Source organism: Carcharodon carcharias, chromosome 17 (genome assembly GCF_017639515.1).
Source record: "Carcharodon carcharias isolate sCarCar2 chromosome 17, sCarCar2.pri, whole genome shotgun sequence".
Classification (NCBI taxonomy): Eukaryota; Metazoa; Chordata; class Chondrichthyes; order Lamniformes; family Lamnidae; genus Carcharodon; species Carcharodon carcharias.
In genome coordinates, this window is record NC_054483.1 from 3,876,017 (window position 1) to 3,888,630 (window position 12,614).

At 44.9% G+C, this 12,614-nt stretch overlaps 1 protein-coding gene across 9 annotated transcripts in view; it reads right to left on the reverse strand.

Moving 5' to 3' along the window:
- LOC121289994 (zinc finger MIZ domain-containing protein 1-like) overlaps positions 1 to 12,614 on the reverse strand; it is a 139,848-nt gene that overhangs the window by 2,293 nt on the left and 124,941 nt on the right. For all 9 annotated transcript variants that reach the window (XM_041210093.1, XM_041210100.1, XM_041210096.1 and 6 more), the window contains one exon: positions 6,110 to 6,355. In XM_041210093.1, the coding sequence (XP_041066027.1) occupies positions 6,110 to 6,355 (246 nt within the window). The remainder of the gene's footprint in view (positions 1 to 6,109; positions 6,356 to 12,614) is intronic.

Below are 12,614 nucleotides of genomic sequence, written 5' to 3' on the forward strand. Positions count from 1 at the left end.
GTCCCTGAAATCTGTTCTATCATTCACTTAGACCATGGCTGATCTGTACCTCAACTCCATTTTTGCTCCTTATATCTCACTCAACAAAATTTCTCTCTCTCAGTTTTGAAATTTTCAGTTGACCCCCCAGCTTTTCCAGCAACAGAGTTCCAGATTTCCACTACCTTTTGTGCGAAGAAGTGCTTCCTGACATCACTCCTGAAATCACTATGCTTCTTTGTTCTGGACTTGCCCTACCAGAGGAAATGGTTTCTCTCTATCTAACCCATCAATTCCTTCAGTCATTCTAAACGCATTAATTACCTGTTAATTTTTTATACATCAGGAAATGCAAGCCTAACTGGTGAGACATGTCCTCAGAGTTTAAAACTTTAATCCCCAGTGTTGCTCTGGTGAACCTCTGCTGCACCTCCTTCGAAGCTAAAATAGCTTTCTGAGGTGTAGTGCTCAGAACTGAATGCAGTACTTCACATGGGATCTAACCCGGGCTTTATATAACTGTTATATCCTTTGCAGTAAAGAATTTTAGTAGCTTTTTAATTTTTTTTTGTACATGCCCACTACCTTTACGTATATAGATGTTAAATCTCTCTGATCTTACACAGTTCCTACTTTCTCATCATTTAAAAAATACTCTGAATTACTTTCTTAGACCCAAAGTGGATGAAGACACATTTCTCCACATTGACCTCCACTCATTTAACTCCATCAACTTTCCATTGTAATTTTCCACTCCCCCCCCTTACACTATTTACTGTGCTACCCTACCTAACCGATTATTGTCAGCAAACTTGCATACATGGTTCTCTATTTCTTTGTCTAAGTCCATGGCTGGGATTTTCCATGCCCGCTGGCATCGGGCGTGTTCGGTGACGTGAAACCGGTTTGCGATCAAACGCTCATCCTGCCAACAGCGGGCCACATTCTCCACCATCGGACGTCGGGAACTTCATTGTAATACATCAGCATATCATTATAAGGCCAGCCTGCCGGACTCACCCCCCACCCCGCTGGATCGTTCGTCCATATCGTAGGGAAGACACGCTGACGTGTTTCGCAACAGCACTAAAGCGGTGTGCACCTGACGGGCTGCGCTTCACTTGGGACTTCAAGGTTTGTTTGCCTTCCTTGCTTCAGTCAGCACTAACAGTCAGCAGCACCCAGACTTCACAGGCAGTACCACATCACTTTTAGGGGGCTCACGGGTAGGTCTCTACCTACCAGATCGTCATATGTGGGTGGCTTTCAATGCCTGCAGGGCAAGGTCTTGCTTGGGGGGGAAGACATCTCCCTGCAGTAGTCATGGGCTGGAAGCACTGAGGTGTGTTCGCATGGCTGTACTTTGAATATGGTGTCCAGCGTGATGAAGCGGTGATGTGATGGCGTGGCGGGCGAATGAGAGCCCGCCCGTCATGGAAAAGGTGTGTTTCCTGGGAATGCATGAGTATTGCAACGAGTTTGGACGATACGTCATCGGCCGGTGGGTAAAATGAGATAATGAGTATGCGCTCAAATTGTCAGTCGTGTCCCTTGGGGATCCATATTGGGGCCTCAGCTTTTCGCTTTTTATACATAGTGCAAATCTGGGACAATTCCGCCCTATGCATAAATATAATGAAAAGCTGAGGCTCTAATCTGGATCCCCAAGAGACACTACTGACAATTTGAGTGCAAATTCATTATCTCTACTCTCTGTCTCCTACTCCCTAATAATAAATTCCTTATCTATGTCAGTAGGTTAGCTCCATTGGATGGATTCTCATTTTTATTCAAGAACATAATGTTTCTGAAAACGCTTGCAAATACACAAGAAATTTGTTGCTTCATGCTGCTCTACTCCCGGACTATGTGAAAATTCGAGTCTCTCTTATTATAACCACTCTGCCTTTGCAACAAGCCTTTTCTTGAAAATGTCCATTTGCTGCTGTACCTGAATGGGTCCCAAGTGGACATTCTTTTTGTATGAACCTAAACAGGATTGACAGACTATTCTATAAACAAATATATATATAAAAACAAAAAAACTGCGGATGCTGGAAATCCAAAAAAAAACAGAATTACCTGGAAAAACTCAGCAGGTCTGGCAGCATTGGCGGAGAAGAAAAGATTTGATGTTTCGAGTCCTCATGACCCTTCAACAGAATTAGGTGAATCCAAGGAAGGGGTGAAATATAAGCAGGTTTAAGGTGTGGGGGGAGAGAGAAGTGGAGGGGGGTGGTGTGGTTGTAGGGACAAACAAGCAGTGATAGAAGCAGATCATCAAAAGATGTCACAGACAACAGAACAAAAGAACACATAGGTGTTGAAGTTGGTGATATTATCTAAACGAATGTGCTAATTAAGAATGGATGGCAGGGCACTCAAGGTATAGCTCTAGTGGGGGTGGGGGGAGCATAAAAGATTTAAAAATATTTAAAAATAATGGAAATAGGTGGGTAAAGAAAAATCTATAATTTATTGGAAAAAACAAAAGGAAGGGGGAAGAAACAGGGGGTGGGGATGAAGGAGGGAGCTCAAGACCTAAAGTTGTTGAATTCAATATTCAGTCCGGAAGGCTGTAAAGTGCCTAGTAGGAAGATGAGGTGTTGTTCCTCCAATTTGCGTTGAGCTTCACTGGAACAACGCAGCAGGCCAAGGACAGACATGTGGGCAAGAGAGCAGGGTGGAGTGTTAAAATGGCAAGCGACAGGGAGGTTTGGGTCATTCTTGCGGACAGACCGCAGGTGTTCTGCAAAGCGGTCGCCCAGTTTACGTTTGGTCTCTCCAATGTAGAGGAGACCACATTGGGAGCAACAAATGCAGTAGACTAAGTTGGGGGAAATGCAAGTGAAATGCTGCTTCACTTGAAAGGAGTGTTTGGGTCCTTGGATGGTGAGGAGAGAGGAAGTGAAGGGGCAGGTGTTACATCTTTTGCGTGGGTATGGGGTGGTGCCATAGGAGGGGGTTGAGGAGTAGGGGGTGATGGAGGAGTGGACCAGGGTGTCTCGGATGGAACGATCCCTACGGAATGCCGATAGGGGGGGTGAAGGGAAGATGTGTTTGGTAGTGGCATCATGCTGGAGTTGGCGGAAATGACGGAGGATGATCCTTTGAATGCAAAGGCTGGTGGGGTGATAAGTGAGGACAAGGGGGACCCTATCATGTTTCTGGGAGGGAGGAGAAGGCGTGAGGGTGGATGCGCGGGAGGTGGGCCGGACACGGTTGAGGGCCCTGTCAACTACCGTGGGTGGGAAACCTCGGTTAAGGAAGAAGGAGGACATGTCAGAGGAACTGTTTTTGAAGGTAGCATCATCGGAACAGATGCGACGGAGGCGAAGGAACTGAGAGAATGGGATGGAGTCCTTACAGGAAGCGGGGTGTGAGGAGCTATATTCTAGGTAGCTGTGGGAGTCGGTAGGTTTGTAATGGATTTTGGTGGACAGTCTATCACCAGAGATTGAGACAGAGAGGTCAAGGAAGGGAAGGGAAGTGTCAGAGATGGACCAGTCCTACTCTGGCCCCCCTTCCACAACTCTTTCTCCGGTACATCGATGATTACTTCGGTGCTGCTTCATGCTCTCGTCGGGACTTGGAAAACTTTAATTAATTTTGCTTCCAATCTCCACCCCTCCATCATTTTCACGTGGTCCATCTCTGACACTTCCCTTCCCTTCCTTGACATCTCTGTCTCAATCTCTGGTGATAGACTGTCCACCAATATCCATTACAAGCCTTCTAACTCCCACAGCTACCTCAACTACAGCTCCTCACACCCCGCTTCCTGTAAGGACTCCATCCCATTCTCTCAGTTCCTTCACCTCCATCGCATCTGTTCCGATGATGCTACCTTCAAAAACAGTTCCTCTGACATGTCCTCCTTCTTCCTTAACCGAGCTTTTCCACCCACGGTCGTTGACAGGGCCCTCAACCGTGTCCGGCCCATCTCCCGCGCATCCGCCCTCATGCCTTCTCCTCCCTTCCAGAAACATGATAGGGTCACCCTTGTCCTCACTTATCACCCCACCAGCCTCCGCATTCAAAGGATCATCCTCCGCCATTTCCGCCAACTCCAGCATGATGACACCACCAAACACATCTTCCCTTCACCCCCACTGTCGGCATTCCGTAGGGATCGCTCCCTCCGGGACACCCTGGTCCACTCCTCCATCAGCCCCTACTCCTCAAACCCCTCCTATGGCACCACCCCATGCCCATGCAAAAGATGTAACACCCGCCCCTTCACTTCCTCTCTCCTCACCGTCCAAGGGCCCAAACACTCCTTTCAAGTGAAGCAGCATTTCACTTGCATTTCCCCCAACTTAGTCTACTGCATTCATTGCTCCCAATGTGGTCTCCTCTACATTGGAGAGACCAAACGTAAACTGGGCGACCGCTTTGCAGAACACCTGCGGTCTGTCCGCAAGAATGTCCCAAACCTCCCTGTCGCTTGCCATTTTAACACTCCACCCTGCTCTCTTGCCCACATGTCTGTCCTTGGCTTGCTGCATTGTTCCAGTGAAGCCAAACGCAAACTGGAGGAACAACACCTCATCTTCCGACTAGGCACTTTACAGCCTTCCGGACTGAATATTGTTCAACAACTTTAGGTCTTGAGCTCCCTCCTCCATCCCCACCCCCTTTCTGTTTCTTCCCCTTTTGTTTTTTCCAATAAATTATATAGATTTTTCTTTTCCCAACTATTTCCATTATTTTTAAATATTTTAAAATCTTTTATGCTCTTCCCACCCCCACTAGAGCTATACCTTGAGTGCCCTACCATCCATTCTTAATTAGCACATTCATTTAGATAATATCACCAACTTCAACACCTATGTGTTCTTTTGTTCTGTTGTCTGTGACATCTTTTGATTATCTGCTCCTATGACTGCTTGCTTGTCCCTACAACCACACCACCCCCCTCCACTTCTCTCCCCCCACCACCCCCTTCCACACCTTAAACCAGCTTATATTTCACACCTTCCTTGGATTCACCTAGTTCTGTTGAAGGGTCATGAGGACTCGAAATGTCAACTCTTTTCTTCTCCGCCGATGCTGCCAGACTTGCTGAGTTTTTCCAGGTAATTCTGTTTTTGTTTTTACAGACTATTCAACTGTGATTTTTCTCTTGCTTAGTTTCTGGGCACTGAAACCAGTTGCAGCATTGTCCTCGTCCCAATTGATTACAATAGCCAAGGGCTTCATTTTCAATCGGGGATCGGGAACCCAACAACTGGAGCATTTCCGGGTCCTGACCCTGGCTGGTTCACTGATGTGACATGTTTTTTTAAAATGCCGATCCCCTAATTAGGCCGGAGGTGAGCTCGGCATCACCAGGAGGTAGGAACTGACTCCGAAGTGCAATCCTCAAAGGCAAACAATAGCTATTGATGGACTTGCCATTGCCTTGCAGAATAAAGGAGGCAGAAGATTTAAAGGGCTAGCAGCCTCATGGTGTAGACAAATGACCAAACAGTCAATGAAAAAGCGCTAAACCCGCTCTGTGTTTAAGCAGAAATAGCACTAAATGGCTCCCTGTATTCGTCTAACGTGCAACATACTGTTGCGTTTTCCTGATCTGCAATTTGAAAACCATCTTCTGGCCCTCCTCAGCCTGTTAATATGCTCTTCCAGGAGCTTAACGGACAGTTAACAGAGGTGTGCAGGTTGGTGGCTCTATCACCCTTGCCCTATCTTTGAAAATTGCAGTCCATTCCTGAGACGTTGGAAGACTGACACACCATCCGGGGTGTGCTTTTTCAAAGCACGGCTGCACCCAACCTCACCCCCACAGCTGATTGAAAATCAAGCCCCAGGAATGAAATCTGGGACCACATCAAGTGGAGTTGTGATTTTTGTGTAAGATTTTTCAGGACCAAAATCAGTCAAAGCTATGGATTAGTACAGGTTCCTTTAGAGAACTGTGGAAATGCCCAATCTTACTGAAACCACAATTCCAAGATAAAGTCTGAAGGGGTTGGATAGATTCACTGTATAAAAAATTCATGACCATTCAGTTAGAAGTTAAGATAAAGCCAATATTCCTGTTACATGAATAGTCCTGTGGTTACTATTCACTTAAAGGAAGCTGAGAATACATGAAGAGATGGTTAAAAAAAAATGCCACACTTACTTCCAGAGAAGGTTCTGGAACATCAGCTGCTCCTTGGCCACTTGCCTGACCTTCCATAACCGAAGATGGGTTGAAAGACAATTCGCTATGTGAATGAGCACCGGTGCCTGCCTGTTGCAGTTGCCGTGGGTGCTGGGAGGGGCTTCTGTGGTGCAGTGACTGCCCAGGTTGTGTGCCAAGGTGAGAGGCATGGACTCCTTGCTGCAGAGTATTGTGAGATTGATCCATTGTTCCAGAATGAGGAATCTATCGACAAAAGATAAAAATAGAATGGGATCAAACAATGGGACAACCATAAGCATGCAAACCTCTTCTAGGCCACATATACAGATATATACATATATATTATATATATTTATATTACAGTTGTTAACATGCTTCAACTGTCATTACACTGTTGTTTGTGGGTTAATTTACCCTTGAGAATCATTAACGTGGGAGTTGCAGTTTACATGCTTAGAAAATGCTACAAACATTACAAGTGAATGGGAGGTGGAAGTGTAAGTTCAAAAATGTATTACAATAAAAAAGAGATTCACAGCAGACACACCAACGTTATATTACTAGGAATGGATAGGGTGGGGACACATTATGCTCACAATGACATCAGACAGATAGGATGTGTGTGACAGTCTCCAGGGTTGTATAGTGCACTGATACTCATTATGAGGCTCACACATTTAAGAAGTCTGACTGGGCTGAGGTATTGTAGCCGTAGGTGTGCCAAGTTCAGTGCCTTCAGCACTGAGAGGTAAGGAAAAGAAACTCAAACAAACCATCTCGTTAACTTCACCACACTCCAAATGCCCTCTGGCTCACCTTGATCTCCTTTCTCTGGTGATATTTTATTAAGATGTCAGAGGCCCGATTCCTCATACAAGGAGAGATTATCACAAGGAGCAGTGACCAAGAAATCATGGGCCTGCAGCCTGTGATTGTTCACTATTAACTAAGTAATCTGAAAATCAAGGGTTGCAAGCTCACAATATTCCAACCAGCACTCCCTGCAAACTTTACTGCTTGTTCTTTTTGGGGTTGCAATGCCTGTTTTATAGCACGACATGTGAGGTCAGGTTCCAATTAATCTTGTGCGTTGTCAAATGTTGAAAAAAGTCAGTGTGTTATGGTTATTTCCAAAATATAAAAAGAAATGTTTGACCATTATTCCCATTAGAGGTGCTGATTCAGGGGAATGAATTGTACAGTGAATTAGACAGGAAGTCTATCACACTGCAATCAAACATAACCATAAATGATAGAATAAAACTCTCATCTGACTGATGTAAGTATCCTCTGGGCATTTCCTAATTGACGTGGAGGAGGTGGTGGCATAGTGGTATTGTCACTGAACTAGTGTTCCAGAGACCCAGGGTAATGCTCTGGGGACCTGGGTTTGAATCCCACCACAGCAGATGGTGAGATCTGAATGCAATAAAAATCTGGAATTAAAAGTCTGATGAAGACCACGAAACCATTGTCGTAAAAACCCATCAGGATCACTAACGTCTTTGAAGGAAGGAAATCTGCTGTCCTTACCTGGTCTGGCTTACATGTGACTCCAGACCCACAGCAATGTGGCTGACTCTTAAATGCCCTCTGAACAAGGGCATTTAGGAATGGGGTGATAAATGCTGGCCTAGCCCACATCCCATGAAGGAATAGAAAAATCAAACATGGCCATAAATGATAGAATAAAACTCTCCTCTGACTGGTGCAGGGATCCTAATTGGCATGGAGCCCCCAAAACAAATCTTGTCGCTGATTTTGCATTAATTTGACAAACTCATTCAGATGATAAAGTAATGATATTAATACCAGAAGATATTTATTTTCTTCTAAGGTTGGAGCTGAGGAAGGAAGAGGCAACTCTACTCTTTCTAATCTATTCTGTTCCTAACCTCAGAATGCTGAATGTTGGCACTGCTATCTGAAATGGAAAATTTTCCCTTCATTAGCACCAAGATCCCTCTTTGTGATGAGCATAAGATTCACAATAAAAAAGAACCTAGTTAGTTTTATGATCCCCAGCTGAGATTACCCCTGGACAAGCCTGGTCCCAGGGTGGAACCTGGCCTGATAGATACTAACTTTTATTTGTTTGATTAAATATGTGGAGAGTAGCTACTGAACAGAGTCACAGGAGTCAGCTGATGAATGTTTTACAAAAGAGTAAAACATTTATTCGACAAGAAAAGATGAACTATATTACGATTCTCCTTCACCCACGACTATACCTCTACAGATATACACAGATTTGTAAGGATAACACAAGTCACAAAAGCCACCTTATATTTTAAAGTACGCAGTAAGTACCCAATCCACGTAAACCTATGGCACCCTGTGGTCAGACATATCACACTCTGACCTCAAGTGACAGATGCCACCTCAACCAGATGCTATGGATCTCTTCTGAACTCCCCCCAGACGCTTGTCACCCCGTGAGCTAACCAGTTTCACTGAATTCCATCCTTCACACGAGGGTTTCCAATCTCCACTCTCTAAGACCTCACCTTGGAAGCTTTTCCCAAACTGACGTTTTCACTCAGATGCCTTCCACAAGGGCTCACCTCTAGGGTTTTGAACTCTCCTTCTAATGTTCCTCTTCCCTGGATGCATTCAAGCTGTCTTTCATGCGCTCTCTCTCACCAACTCAGCCTTAACAGTACACCATTGCTTCCAAAGCAAAGAATTATAGACCTTCAGTCGTCTCTTTGAACCTTCTTACAAGCTGTTCTCAATTTAAATCTGAAGCTTGGAGCCTTTCTCTCTGTCCCTCACTCTTAACTTCACTTAACAGGACCCTTTCCCAGGTTCCTGTCCTTCCTATGACTACAAGGTCTTCTTTGAACTTTCCCCTCTTCCACTCCCTTGGATTTTTGGGGTTTTTCTTTAGCTTGGGACTTCTATTTGTCTGCTTTGCTGCAGCAACTCCAAATCCAGCTGAACTCCAACAGCTTTCAAACCAAACTGCTGTCTTCTTCTGTCTGTATGTCTGTGGGAGGAACTTGCCTAAGTGGCCCCCTAGGCAACAGCACTGTTTTTCTACTCTCGTGTATTTACCTTTACTTTACAGCAGTCATAAACTCCTTATTAGAAATGCAAGCAGCCTTTTAAAGTGAAACTAAAACTCCATTTGACCTCCCTTAACACAGATACAGAAATACAAATCAAACTTAAACTTTAAAGCTAAAACTCATTCCTAATACCCACAAATATAAATATAACACTTAAACAATCTCTATTTCTTAATGTTAGTTGTTTCAGTAAGCTAGGGGCACACCATTCACTAATTTTGGAGAATGGGAAGTAAAAAACAACTGGGGAGCTTCAAACCCAGACTGTAGATCCCTGACCACACTGTAAATCAAATCTTCAACAGTTTGGGTTCCAACTCTTGACTTCAGACAACCTTCTAATGCCATGATGTCAAAATGTCACAGGCTTGGAAACCAGCTACAGAAAAAGGAAGAATGATTGGATTTTGAGGAGCAGCTGTATTGGGTATATTATTATATATTGCATTTATTCTGTAGTAACAAATTCAGTGTTAAATGAAATCACTTTATTCTTCCACCTGAAGCTGCTGGATACTCACCCCATCAGATACAGTGAGTGAGATTCTAACTCAATCAAAACCTATTCACTTACACAGCAGCTAGCTTGTCCTGAAGCCATTTAATGGCTGGTGCCTTTAATTGGCTTGAGGTGGGACCTCCACCTGCAGTTCTCCTGACCCAGCCGCGCCACCGAGAGCACTGGCCACTGCTGGGACTACAGTGAGTCCCCTGAAGAAGAGGCGCCAGGGAGTCTGGAACAAGCACAGAGTGACCATTAATTGAGCATTTAAAGGTCTGAATTTGCCGATGGGTGAGGGGCTGACTGATGCCTCATCTGGGGTTGGGCATGTGATGAGCATAGCCCTGCTGCCATGATGCCCAATTTTATGTACCCACTGCCCCCGCCCCTCCCCCCACCCGGCCACCCTGCCTCCAGGGTCTGTAAAATTCAGCCGAGAGCAGTATGTGCAAACAATTTGAACCTCTTATTAAGAGACACGTTTCCTACCGACCTACAGTGTAAATGACTTGTTACTGTTGTTGCTTGTTGACCCTCTGTCAGAATGCCAAATACAGATTTTGCTGAATGAGGTGTCAGATACAGCTGTAACAGAGACAGTAGAAAGCAACAATCTGAGGCGAATGTTGCAAGCTCAATTTTCCTTGGAAATATTTTTTTATTATTTTTCCTGGGATGTGGTGTTGCTGGCAGCGCCAGCATACATTGGCTAACTCCTAATTACTCTTGAAAAGGTGCTGGTGAGTCACCTTCTTGAACTGCTGCAGCCCATGTGTTGTAGGAACACCCACAGTGCTGTTAGGGAGGAGTTCCAGGATTTTGAAGGAATGATTATATAGTTCCAAGTCAGGATGGTGTGTGCTTTGATAGGAACCTTGCAGGTCATAGTGCCCTGCTATCTGCTGCCTTTATCCTTCTAGATGGTAGATGTCTTGGGTTTGGATGGTGCTTTTGCAGGAGGCTTGGCAAGTTGCTGCAGTGCATCTTGTAGATGGTACATACTGCTGCCATTATGCACCAGTGATGGAGGGAGTGAATGTTTGTGGATGGGGTGCCAATCAAGCAGGCTGCTTTGTCCTGGATGGTGTCGAGCTTCTTGGGTATTGGAGCTGCACTCATCCAGGCAAGGGGAGAATATTCCATCACACTCCTGACTTGGGCCTTGTAGATGGCAGACAGGCTTTGGGGAGTCAGGAGGTGAGTTACTCACTGCAGAATTCCCAGCCTCTGACCTGCTCTTGTAGCCACAGTATTTATATGGCTGGTCCAGTTCAGTTTCTGATCAGTGGTAACCCCAAGATGTTGAGGATGGGAGATTCAGCAATAGTAATGCCATTGAACATCAAGGGAGATGGTTAGATTCTCTCTTGTTGGAGGTGGCCATTGCCTGGCACTTGTGTGACATGGATGTCAATAGCAAGGTCAGAGGCATAGGTTAATTGCTATCTTCTGCATAGCAACAGCCAGCTAGAAACAGCCATATTAGGACTGTTACCAAACATTATTTCAAGATTAATAGTCTTGTGATAGAGATTAAAGTTATCTTTTGCTGAGGAACATATTAGATTTTTGGAATAGATTTTATGATTGGTTTTGGCCAATTAATAGAAAACATAGAAACTAGGAGCAGGAGGAGGCCATTTGGCCCTTCGAGCCTGCTCCGCCATTCATTATGATCATGGCTGATCATCCAACTCAATAGCCTGCTCCTGCTTTCTCCCCATACCCTTTGATCCCTTTCACCCCAAGAGCTATATCTAACTCCTTCTTGAAAACGTACAATGTTTTGGCCTCAACAACTTTATGTGGTAACAAATTCTACAGGCTCACCACTCTCTGGGTGAAGAAATTTCTCCTCATCTCAGTCCTAAATGGTTTACCCCATATCCTCAGACCATGACCCCTGGTTCTGGACTGCCCCACCATCGGGAACATCCTTCCTGCATCTATCCTGTCTAGTCCCTTTAGAATTTTATAGGTTGCCATTAGATCCCCCTCATTCTTCTGAACTCCAGCGAATATAATCCTAATCGACTCAATCTCTCCTCATACGTCAGTCCCACCATCCCAGGAATCAGTTGGGTAAACCTTCGCTGCACTCCCTCTATAGCAAGTACATCCTTCCTCAGATAAGGAGACCAAAACTGCACACAATATTCCAGATGTGGTCTCACCAAGGCCCTGTACAACTGCAGCAAGACATCCCTGTTCCTGTACTCGAATTCTCTCGCTATGAAGATTCTAGTCAATGAAAGTCACAGACTAGAATCATAGAGTGGTTACAGTACAGAAGGAGGCCATTCGGCCCATTGTGGCTGTGCCAGCTCACTGCAAGATCAGTTCACCTCAGTGCCACTTGACTGCCTTTTCCCCATGGCTTTGCAAATTTTTTCTCTTCAGATGATTATCCAATTCTCTTGAAAGTCACAACTGAATCTGCCTGCACCACACTCTCAGGCAGTGTATTCCAGATCCTATTCGCTGATTAAAAGAGTACCTGGGTGATTCATGTACCATTCCAAGACACACAACAACCTTCAGCACAGCATACGCAGGCTGATGTTTGACATCCCTGTTCTAGACACATAATTCCTTCCCCCTCTGGCAAACTCCTAATGACTGGCAGATGCTGAGCATTCACAGCTTTTTGTTTTTATCTCCTAATGACTGGCTCACACAATGTAAGTGAAACAGAGTTCCTAAAATAAGACAAGGTAGGCACATTAATGGTTAATAACACACCACTTGAGTAACAGCCGATTGGAGATCCAGCCCTGTGTCTCTTCACATGTGTGTTCACATGTGTTGCATTCACAAGGCAACACAACAGATTCCAGTGGAACTGGTTGCAGTGGATGTTGAGCTGCGGGTATCCTGAATCAGCCATCTTATGCTGTGAACAGGTCAAGTTGCTCAGAATTGACTACGC